Genomic DNA, 12637 nt, shown 5'->3' on the forward strand with positions numbered 1-12637 from the left:
GTTTTTGCAGTGAAGCCTTTGTTGAACTTTTACTCTTGTCTCAGAACCAACTTCTGTCAAATTAATGACAGTGCATAGGTATTTCTAGGAAATAACTTGACATAAACATTGATTTGTATAAAACATAGGCCATAAAATAATATCTAAGTTTTTCCAAATTTGCAATCAGTAATAAACATACTTTTTTGTCTGAACATTCATTCATTAAAAAAAAAAAAAAAGCTGAGGAGTTCATGCCAGAACCTAACATACAAAACACTGAAAAGAAACACTGGAAATGAAGTTTAAAAAGCGGTTAAATGTCACTGACAAAAAACAACAACAAAAAAACAAACAAACAAAAATTGCACAATGTTAAATATAACTGTGTTTAGTATCAGAAAGCTTGACAAGTCTCTGTTACGAGATAACAAGTTGTATAAAATAAACAACTTATATAACAGAGAAAAACAAAAAAAAAGCATCACTTATTCACACTGGAAGCAAAAGCCTGCCTTGTACATGCACCAAATTATTACTAGCAAACATAACCACGCTTCATATTTGAATGGTGTTCTGGACAACTGTTAGTCTTGCATCCATTCCACCTGTTCACGCCACTGTTGCTAAGTATTCAGTGTATAAAGTGAAAACAGTTCTGAGAAGGGGGGTGTGGGATTAGGAAGTGTTACTGGTCACAGGAAGCTATTTACAGTACTGCTGTATACATGTTTTCACAGCATAAATCTACCAAAATCAAAGGAGCAACAAAAAATAAAATACTCAGACATTTTCAGCATTTTCCCCTTCACAGCAATCAGCCAAATGATTGAACATGTGTGCAAAGACAACACCCCTTCATGCTTCTTGACACAAAAGGAAGGAAAACACGCACAGGATACTATTATGTTAAACAACAAAGACAACAAAATCCTGCTGTCTGCAACAAAATAAAGCAAAACCAGCCAGTGTATATTATTATCATTATTATAGTGTATATTATTATCATTATTAGTAGTAGTAACATTATGTTAGCCAACAGGGAACAACAAATTGGTGATGAGACTGGCCAGGTAAAAGAAAGCACTTGACATATGGCAAGAGACATGCAAGTGAATTACCATCGGGAGACAAGCCTGGTCCGTAGGCTGTGACTCCACTCAGATCAACAGCGGAAGAGGGCTGGATTTTGGCTGTGAAGGGAGAGCCTGGGATGGGCTTGTCTGCGTGTGTCACGTTGACCTTGTATTCCCCTGGCACTTCAGGCAGGTAGCTGACACTGCAGGTGCCGTCTCCGTTGTCCATGCAGTCAATCTTGGACTCCTTGGGGCCTTCAACCGTCACACCCAGACCGCCTGGGCGTGTCTCCTCTCGTGTGTCAATGGTGAACTGGGCAGGCTTGAGCGCTTCTCCTCCCGTCAGGCCTGGGCCGTATGCCTTGACGCGTGGTTCGTCTCCAACTGGGGCTCCAGTGCTGGGCTTGATTTTAGCCGTGAAGGGAGAACCCTTGATGGGGCGGTCAGCGTGAGTGACATTCACCTTGTAGTCACCAGGCACTTCAGGCATGTAGGTGACGCCGCATGTTCCATCGCCGTTGTCCTTGAAGTCAATCTTGGACTCCTTGGGGCCTTCCACTGTGACACCCAGGCCGCCTGGTTTGGTCTCCTCACGGGCATCGATGGTGAATGTGGCAGGCTTCATGGCTTCTCCGCCTGTCAGCCCAGGGCCATAGGCCTTGACCTTGGGTTCTTCAACAGCGGGCTTGATTTTAGCCGTGAAGGGAGAACCCTTGATGGGGCGGTCGGCATGAGTGACATTCACCTTGTAGTCACCAGGCACTTCAGGCATGTAGGTGACACCGCATGTTCCGTCGCCATTGTCCTTGAAGTCAATCTTGGACTCCTTGGGGCCTTCAACGGTCACGCCCAGGTTGCCAGGGTTTGGTCTCCTCACGGGCATCGATGGTGAATGAAGCAGGCTTCATGGCTTCTCCGCCTGTCAGCCCTGGGCCGTAGGCCTTGACCTTAGGAACTTCTTCAACAGCAGGCTTGATTTTAGCTGTGAAGGGAGAGCCTTTGATGGGGCGGTCACCATGAGTGACGTTGACCTTGTAGTCGCCTGGAACTTCTGGGAGATAGGTGACGCCACATGTACCGTCGCCGTTGTCCTTGACATCGATCTTGGACTCCTTGGGGCCTTCAACAGTCACGCCCAGGTTGCCTGGTCTGGTCTCCTCACGGGCATCAATGGTGAATACAGCTGGCTTCATGGCTTCTCCTCCAGTCAGGCCTGGGCCATAGGCCTTGACCTTAGGCGTAGTGTCGACGAAGGCCTCCACCTTGAAGGGGGAGTCCTTGACGGGTGCACCACCGTAGGTGATCTCTATGGTGTGGGGGCCTGGCTCCTGCAGGGTGAAGGGCGCTACCTTCCTGTCCATCATGTCGTTGACAGGCACCGTGGTCGTCTTGCCTGTCGGGGACGTGATGGTCATCTTGACAGCCGCCTTGGGCAGTTTTGGGGGGATGCGGATGGTGGCCGTTTTCTGGACGCCCACGGGGATTTCTTGTGGAAAGCAACCACAGTGGCTGGGTTGATTATGTGCAACACTGATCTGATATTTTCAGAGCAAATGACAATCATTTCAGATAATACATATTTTCAAAACATAAATAAGAGGAAAATGTAATTCCCACACAGTTTTCAACACTGATATTGTATGGATAAATGTATGAGCATGTGTTGTATGTCTGTGTCATCCTATGTATGTGTGGCTTTACATACCTCTTGATTTAGTTTATGTACGTACATGTCCAATATCAAAAGTAAAATCCATCTTTGAACATCATCTCAGAATGAATGCGTATAAATGTGGTATAGCATCACTAATGAGACAAATTCTTGTGATTCTGTGACATATTTGTTAACCCAAAGATGGAATAAAAATGATATATAAAACAAAAAGAATACATGTGCATGTGTGAATATATATACATATGTGTGTAATGGGGAGGGCAGAGGGGGTATGTATGTGTATGGGTGGGTATAAGTGTGTGTATGTGTTTGCATCATACATTGACATTTCCTTCTGTATATCCTAATCCCATCTTACGTTCAAACCTGTAGTTCATATGTTCACAAACAGTCTACAAAAAACAAAAAACAAACTGGAAACAAAGTCACCAGGCACCAATATCAAAACAATGGAATAAAAATGAAAAACTGACAGCCAGTAATGAACATTAAAAGAGAGATAACCTCACCTTGGGTACTTCAACGTAAACAAAGACAAAAAAAAAAAGAAAAAGAAAAAAAGACAAGAAAACAATATCAACAAAAACAATGACACACCTTAACAATCACAACTACAGGTAAGGAAAATAAACCTGATAACAATAACAACACCATCATAATGATTAAAAACAACAATAAAAAAAAAAAAAAAGAAGAAGAAAAAAATGCTAACACACACATATAAAAATACCTACATACACTTACACAAGAATACACACACACACATACACGTACACAGAGACAAGACTCTCACTTGGTTCGATTCCCTCCACTTTGATGCCACTGGTGTCCATGCTGGATTCCACAGTGACCTTGATAGGACTCTGGGGAACCTCAGCACCGGCAAAGTACACCATGACAGTGTAGACACCGGGGGTCTTGGGTTCGTACTCCACCCGGAAGGTTCCATCCTTGTTGTCGATGGTCTTGACAGGCACGTCCATGCCACGTTCATCCGTCAGGCCTACTGCCACATCACCTGTGCGGAACCAAAGGATGTGCTTTGTCTTAGGTTGTTGTGTGGAAGCATGACTGGAAGGACATAGCGGTTCTGCTGGCATTATGTGTGTGTGTGTGTGTCTGTGTGTGTGTGTGTGTGTCTGTGTGTGTGTGTGTGTCTGTGTGTGTGTGTGTGTGTGTCTGTGTGTGTGTGTGTGTGTGTGTGTGTGTGTGTGTGTATGGGTTTTTTCTGTTCAAAGACCAGTCCCTTCGATGTATGCGGGTGCCTGTGTCTGTATTCCAGTTTTTGTTTGTTTAATAAATTCCTAATCATTTTTCTTTCATAAATCCAAGCTTCAAACTTCTCTTCTTCAAATTTTCCTTCTTACCAACATACTGATTCCAGGACCTATGTCTTTCATGTCCAAGCATGTATATATGTGCATTTGTTCATTTTAATGTTCGTGTAAACCTTTTTTTTTTTTTTTATCTGGAATCTGTTCTTTGAGATATTTCTTGATTCTATTCAGTGCCCTGTAAAAGACTTTGTAGTCTACCTATAGGACAGATGCTGTACCTCATCATCACCATCATCATAAATCAAACCAGGTTACCTGGTCCAGCCTGCTTGCAGTCAATGACAAAGTAGGTCTTGGTGTTGGTCTTGACACCTGGGCTGATACCTGGTCCGTAGACCTTCACCTTGGCAGGTGAGGAAGGCTCAGACACATACACCTGTAAAAAAAAAAAGAAAAAAAAAAGATCTGAATTGCTATGTATATGGCTATGTATAAGGTATTTCTCTATATTGGGTATTTCAAACGGTTTTCCTATAATTCTTTCTCAGCTGCATCATTTGAGTTCATGACGAAACATCAAAACACACACCCCTTCCCAACTCCTGTCACATATGAGCCATCATGATCCTTCACCCTAAATACATTCAACCTCTAGGATAATTGAAGATTAAAGGTCCATAAGCCTTTACAGTCACTGGAGCAGTGAAGTCATATTCAGTAAGTCAGCATAGGAGAGCAGGGCCCAATCCTCTCCTTCTGCAGTTTTAACCTTCCCCAGTCAAGGTAAGGTACCAATTCACACGTGAATGGAATGAAGAAAATCATGTAAAAGCGCCTTCCCTAAGGACACAACACAATGGTGAAACATGTCCTGGAACCCTGATCACTGATGAACACTGGATCATAAATCCAACAACTAACCAACTCTGCTATGACACCTCAAAACACATTAAGATTAATAAAAACATGAGAGTAACAGAACAATTCAGCTGGATCTATCACATAATGAAATAACATACCGTAACATGTGACATAAATGGCATGAGGATCATTCTCCATAAAACAAATTCTAGCCCTAGAATTAAACTGACATAAAAAAAAAAAATCAGCCAAATCTCCCACCATAAACACACACACACACACACAAACACATGCATGCAGGCACGCACGCGCACACACATACACACACACACACACACACAGAGAAAAAACAAAAAACAAAAAGCACCTGCTTCCTGACTCACCCTGAAGGGGCTGTTGGGAATGGCGACGCCGCCGTAGGTGATGGTGACGGTGTACTTGACGGGGCGGGTGGGCATGTAGCGGCAGGAGTAGGTTCCATCGCGGTTGTCCTTGACCTGTACCTCCACAGGCTTGTAGTCCACGTCCATGCAGGTGATGTTGAGGGGTGCTTTGCCCGCCAGCTTGGTGTCCACCGTGAACTCGGCCCACTTGCTCACCACCACTCCCGTCTTCTGCAGGCCTGGACCCTTGGCGATCACCTGTCAGTACCCAGTGTTTGGGGTGTCAGTGCTGGGGTGTTGTGAAACAGGTGGTGTTTGTTGGTGTTAGCCTTCATGGTGAAAAACAGGTGGTGTTTGTTGTTGTTTGTGGCAGAAAGATTAAGACGTTCAGCTGCCAATAGTCCGTAAGGGTGTGGTTTCAAATCCCGCTCTTGCCCTTTCTCCCAAGTTTAACTGGAAAATCAAACTGAGTGTCTAGTCATTCCAATGAGATGATAAACCCAGTTTCCGTCTGCAGCATGCACTTAGCGCACTGAAAAAGAACCCAAGACAACAAGAGTGTTGTCCTCTGGCAAAATACTGTGGAAGAAAACCACTTGGATAGGTACACAAATATATAAGCATGCACTCAAGGCTGGACTAAGTGCGTTGGGTTATGCTGCTGGTGAGGCATCTGCTTGCAGATGTGGTGGAGCTTGAATTATATGGATTTGTATGAACGCATTGACGTCTCCTTGACAAACTGAAACTGCTTCTTGTAGCCTTCATGATATGAAACAGGTGTTGTTTGATGGTGTTAGCCTTCATGATGTAAAACAGGTGTTGTTTGTTGGTGTTAGCCTTCATGATGTAAAACAGGTGTTGTTTGTTGGTGTTAACCTTCATGATGAAAAACAGGTGTTGTTTGTTGGTGTTAGCCTTCCTGATGTAAAACAGGTGTTGGTTGTTGGTGTTAGCCTTCATGATGTAAAACAGGTGTTGTTTGATGGTGTTAGCCTTCATGATGTAAAACAGGTGTTGTTTGTTGGTGTTAGCCTTCATGATGTAAAACAGGTGTTGTTCGTTGGTGTTAGCCTTCATTATGTAAAACAGGTGTTGTTCGTTGGTGTTAGCCTTCATGATATAAAACAGGTGTTGTTTGTTGGTGTTAACCTTCATGATGTAAAACAGGTGTTGTTTGATGGTGTTAGCCTTCATGATGTAAAACAGGTGTTGTTCGTTGGTGTTAGCCTTCATTATGTAAAACAGGTGTTGTTTGTTGGTGTTAACCTTCATGATGTAAAACAGGTGTTGTTTGTTGGTGTTAACCTTCATGATGTAAAACAGGTGTTGTTTGTTGGTGTTAACCTTCATGATGTAAAACAGGTGTTGTTTGTTTGTTGGTGTTAGCCTTCATGATGTAAAACAGGTGTTGTTTGTTGGTGTTAACCTTCATGATGTAAAACAGGTGTTGTTTGTTTGTTGGTGTTAGCCTTCATGATGTAAAACAGGTGTTGTTTGTTTGTTGGTGTTAGCCTTCATGATGTAAAACAGGTGTTGTTTGTTGGTGTTAGCATTCATGATGTAAAACAGGTACTGTTTGTTGGTGTTAGCATTCATGATGTAAAACAGGTGTTGTTTGTTTGTTGGTGTTAGCATTCATGATGTAAAACAGGTGTTGTTTGTTTGTTGGTGTTAGCCTTCATGATGTAAAACAGGTGTTGTTTGTTTGTTGGTGTTAGCATTCATGATGTAAAACAGGTACTGTTTGTTGGTGTTAGCATTCACGATGTAAAACAGGTGTTGTTTGTTGGTGTTAGCCTTCATGATGTAAAACAGGTGTTGTTTGTTTGTTGGTGTTAGCCTTCATGATGTAAAACAGGTGTTGTTTGTTGGTGTTAGCATTCATGATGTAAAACAGGTACTGTTTGTTGGTGTTAGCATTCACGATGTAAAACAGGTACTGTTTGTTGGTGTTAGCCTTCACGATGTAAAACAGGTACTGTTTGTTGGTGTTAGCCTTCATGATATGAAACAGGTGTTGTTTGTTGGTGTTAGCCTTCACGATATGAAACAGGTGTTGTTTGTTGGTGTTAGCCTTCACGATGTAAAACAGGTGTTGTTTGTTGGTGTTAGCCTTCATGATATGAAACAGGTGTTGTTTGTTGGTGTTAGCCTTCACGATGTAAAACAGGTGTTGTTTGTTGGTGTTAGCATTCATGATATAAAACAGGTACTGTTTGTTGGTGTTAGCCTTCATGATATGAAACAGGTGTTGTTTGTTGGTGTTAGCATTCATGATATAAAACAGGTACTGTTTGTTGGTGTTAGCCTTCATGATGTAAAACAGGTGTTGTTTGTTGGTGTTAACCTTCATGATGTAAAACAGGTGTTGTTTTTTGTTGGTGTTAGCCTTCATGATGTAAAACAGGTGTTGTTTGTTGGTGTTAGCCTTCATGATGTAAAACAGGTGTTGTTTGTTGGTGTTAACCTTCATGATGTAAAACAGGTGTTGTTTTTTGTTGGTGTTAGCCTTCATGATGTAAAACAGGTGTTGTTTGTTGGTGTTAGCCTTCATGATGTAAAACAGGTGTTGTTTGTTGGTGTTAACCTTCATGATGTAAAACAGGTGTTGTTTGTTGGTGTTAGCCTTCATGATGTAAAACAGGTGTTGTTTGTTTGTTGGTGTTAGCCTTCATGATGTAAAACAGGTGTTGTTTGTTGGTGTTTACCTTCATGATGTTAAACAGGTGTTGTTTGTTTGTTGGTGTTAGCCTTCATGATATGAAACAGGTGTTGTTTGTTGGTGTTAGCCTTCATGATATGAAACAGGTGTTGTTTGTTGGTGTTAGCCTTCACGATGTAAAACAGGTGTTGTTTGTTGGTGTTAACCTTCATGACGTAAAACAGGTGTTGTTTGTTAGCCTTCATGATGTAAAACAGGTGTTGTTTTTTGTTGGTGTTAGCCTTCATGATGTCAAACAGGTGTTGGTTGTTGGTGTTAACCTTCATGATGTAAAACAAGTGTTGTTTGTTGGTGTTAACCTTCATGATGTAAAACAGGTGTTGTTTGATGGTGTTAACCTTCATGATGTAAAACAGGTGTTGTTTGATGGTGTTAACCTTCATGATGTAAAACAGGTGTTGTTTGTTGGTGTTAACCTTCATGATGTAAAACAGGTGTTGTTTGATGGTGTTCGGTGTGGTTTGTTGGTGTCAGGTATTGTTTGTTGGTATTGTGTATGGACGTGTTTCGAGGCCAGATTTTGAACTGAGATTCTGTTTCAACATGATGAATTTGGTTGGGTAGTCCATTCCAAGTGACAGGACCAAGGTATGAAAAGGTATGCTGTCCTTGTAATTTCATTTCATAACAATGGATACAGAGAACAAATGAGTCAGCAGCTGATCTGCAATGAACAAGATGGAACATAAAGATAATCACAATGAAAAGTCATTCAGATGAGACAATAAACCAAGGTCCTGTGTGCAGCATGAAAGAACCCATGGCAACAAAACGGTTGTCCCTGGCATAAATCTGCAGGAAAATCTAAAAAAACACACCTGCACACATAAAAAAAACCAAAGAAAGAATAGAAAAAGGGAGGCACTGTACTGTGGTGATGCACTCTCCATGGGGGAGAGCAGCCCAAATTTCACACAGGGAAATCTTTTGTACCAAAAAAACTAATACCATACAATACAATACAACACAATACAATACAATACAATACAAACACAGCAGGGTCCTACCTTGCCAGCGTTGAACTCTGTGGTGGCAGGCCTGATCTGGGCCATGTAGGGGGAGTTTGGAATGTCTTTCTCGTTGCACAGGACGTGCACTGCGTACTCTCCAGGCACGGTGGGCCAGTAGGTCACGTCGGCAGAGCCGTCCCCGTTGTCCTTGCAGTCTATCTTAGCCTCCGATGGTCCCTCAATGGAAAAGCCTGTCAAGCACAAACACTGTTGTTGGGCTTTTTCTTTGTTTGTTTGTTTTTTGTTTTTTTTTGCTTTTTTAAAAATAATTTTTCCTGAGAAGTGCTATACGCTGACATTCTGCTGTGGGATTTCAGTTAATTTCTATACACTGGAAAACACTGAAAATCTGACGGTGTATTTTTGGAACTTTTTCAATCAAAATAAACCTTAAATAAAAAGATCCCATTTTCCTTCCTTGCCAAAAAAACAAAAATAAAAGGAAACTCCCACCCCTCACACACCCCAAAAAACACCCCAAAATCTATTCTCAACCATACAATATAAAGATCAGTAATTACCAAAACAAACAAACAAATTATCAACAAGACAACCAACTGAAACAACATAACAAACAAAACACAGAAAAATAAATCCCAAGTGAAAAAAACAAAGCCCTGCAATGGGGCCAACTAACCAAGGGCTCCAACCTCCCCGTTGGTTTCCACGGTGAAGTTGGCGGGCTGGTTGACCACACCTCCCTCCAGGCCGGGCCCATAGGCCACGATCTTGGAGATCCAGATGGGGCCCACCTCCACCTTGAAGGGGCTCTTGGAGATGGCCTCATCGGCGAACGACACATTGATGATGTAGTTGCCGGGCTTGGTGGGCACGTAGATGCACTCGTAGACCCTGGGCTGGTCCGGCATTTTGCGCACCTGGCACTTCAGTTCAATGCCTCCTGAGGACAAGATACAGGAATACTTTATTATCTGTGAAAGAGAAATTACTTTATTATCTCTGAAAGAGAAGTTACTTTATCAAAAGAGGAATTGTTGACATATTTGCTGACAAAAAGGCGACTTACACATTAGACAGTCAGAGTGTGGCATTTCTGTAACTCTCGTGCTGCAGTGCCGTGGTTACATCTTCTTAGTGCATGCAGTGTTTAATTGTACTGCATTGTCCAGTGTCTCTGTGACTGTACCACACTCTTCTGTAACCCTTGATCACCAAGATACCGACCAGGATTGTACTGACTGTATGCTTTCTCCTAAAACAAAAGGACATTACAGTAGCAGAAAACTCGCCATTCTAATATACAGACTCCAACAGATTGCTATACAAAACAGAATTTACTTCAAAAGTGATCTGCATTTGTTGTGACGTAACTGCATATCATCTAAATGTAAATGTGAACATTTTCACCTCAAGTCTGCAGTTCCATCTGTTTCCATTGAAATGTTCTATATGACAATCAACTTATGTTCGAAATAGTTCAAAGTTTAATAGGAAGCCGCACTGGCTCTCTGTTGTAATTTTACCAGTTGACCATTTGGGTTTTTTTTGTTTTTGTTTTATATAAATTTCTAATTACGTTTTGTTTTTTTTCCTGATATACATAATCTTTGGAACACAAACTCAGGAGAGAGGGAGTGGAAAGAAAGTGATAAGATAGGTGGGGTGGGTGAGGGAGTGGATTTTTCTCTAGACTCATTATTGTAAAAGACGTTAAATAAAAGAGCCATACTGACCAGGTCCAATGATCTTCACATCCACATCGCCCTCTCCGGCACCCTCAGTGTGCACGTAGAAGACGGCATTCTCCTTCACACGAATGCCGCGAGGCTGGATACCACGACCAGTGGCATAGCACGCCTTGGCATTGGAAGCTGCAGAGAAATCATCATAATGGTACAATTATAACAGTTCTGTGTGCACATAACTGTGCATCTGTCTGCGCAAACATTGTGTGTGTGTGTGTGTGTGTGTGTGTGCATGCAAGCATGTGCGTGCATGTATGCATGTGGCTGTCTCTGTCTGTCTGTGCATGTGTGTGTGCATACATGACGCGGCTTTCCCATTAAGGTCATCTCATACTAACACAACCCAGATTTAAACAAGTCATTGATACACCAATCATCAACAGCAGAGACTTGTTTAGCATATCCATTATCATAATAACTAATAAGTATTGTTGCGGTAATAGTTTTAATGCTGTAAAGCTTTACTTAGGTACAATCTTTCATGCTGCTCTGTTTCAAATAGCAATTAAAAAGACGATTCAAGAACTACTAAAGAAAAGAAAGAGACTTGATCAACCACAATACTATATCACAAATATAATGCAACCAGTAATATCAGTTTCAAGGAAAAAAGTCATTCCAATGTCTGCATGTTACATATATTTTCTACGTTAGAAAGATGGCTTTTGCTGTTACGGTACTATGACTACTAAGGAAAGTGTATGTAGATATAAATGTTTTGTTTTCTATAGATTTAATGCACAAGAATCATGTTAAGAGCACAATAAAAAATAAATATATATCTATATATGTGGACACGAATACTGTTAAGAGCAAAATCAAAATGTTATAAAAAATGCATTTATAATGACAGAAAATATTAACTTACATGCTGAGTCAAACATTTCAACTTCAAGTGATTATTTATCCACACCACCCTCCCCACTGTGTCTCTTTATGTAATTCTCTGTGTGTGTGTGTGTGTGTGTGTGTGTGTGTGTGTGTGTGTGTGTGTGTGTGTGTGTGTGTGTGTGTGTCTCACAGTGTTCCACACATATACATTCAGACAAGCATTTAATAGTTTTGTGTAAACTACCATCCTCTCTTTCTCACACATACACACACATGTAATAAAAAATAAAAAAACACACACATGTAATAAAAACAAAACAAGAAGAAAAATTAGCATTCATGCAAGCACAAATATTAGAAAACAGACAAGCAGGTAGACAGACACGGAAAATGTGTTTGTGTGTGTGTGTATGAGTATGTTTGTGCATGCAAATGCATTTGTGTGTGTGTGTGTGTGTGTGTGTGTGTGTGTGTGTTGTGCTTGTTTGCACATGTGGTTTTGTTTGTGACAATTTAGGTACAGGAAAATCTGAACCTTTTGAACGTTACAGTTTCCTTTAAAGGTTTAATATTCACACATCACTTGATAAACAAGTCAACATTATTTTGTTGCAGTAACAATCACATGTGCATGAGCACCCAATGGCAGCTGTCAGTCGACTCTACCCAGGTAGGCAGCCTGTTGTGCAAATGCTTCCATGTTTGTAAAGCACTTAGAGCTTGGTCTCCAACCAATGGGAGGTGCTGTATAAGTATCCATATATCATTGTGTTTGGATGTGCATGCATGCATTTAAGCATGTACACATTTCTGCATACAATCATGCATGTGTGTATACATGTGTGTGCATGTGTACAGTTCAGTGTATAGAGATATGTTAAGCAACTGTCAAGGTGTGACAAAGCCTCATGTTTCTCAAAAAATTATGTGCTCCAGTAAGGGAATTTTGGGTTGACAAAAAAGATAAAATAATAAAATAATCAAAATGAAATTACAAAAAAGAAAAACAGAAGCACAAGAATTTTAACAAATATATGTGCAGGGACATCAAATGGGGAAATAAGCATAAAAGGCATTTTATTCAAGTGTGAAGATTAAGAAAACGAGTGAGTAT

The 12637-nt window shown here is 41.1% G+C and overlaps 1 protein-coding gene across 1 annotated transcript in view; it reads right to left on the reverse strand.

Annotated features, from left to right (window-relative positions):
• The window catches only part of LOC143300069 (filamin-A-like), a 112009-nt gene that overhangs the window by 48097 nt on the left and 51275 nt on the right, over window positions 1–12637 (reverse strand). The window contains 8 exon segments of the mRNA XM_076613628.1: window positions 1101–1929; window positions 1931–2541; window positions 3524–3748; window positions 4323–4443; window positions 5252–5509; window positions 8984–9177; window positions 9624–9887; window positions 10681–10818. Coding sequence (XP_076469743.1) covers window positions 1101–1929; window positions 1931–2541; window positions 3524–3748; window positions 4323–4443; window positions 5252–5509; window positions 8984–9177; window positions 9624–9887; window positions 10681–10818 — 2640 coding nt within the window.

This window comes from Babylonia areolata, chromosome 25 (genome assembly GCF_041734735.1).
Source record: "Babylonia areolata isolate BAREFJ2019XMU chromosome 25, ASM4173473v1, whole genome shotgun sequence".
Lineage (NCBI taxonomy): Eukaryota > Metazoa > Mollusca > Gastropoda > Neogastropoda > Buccinidae > Babylonia > Babylonia areolata.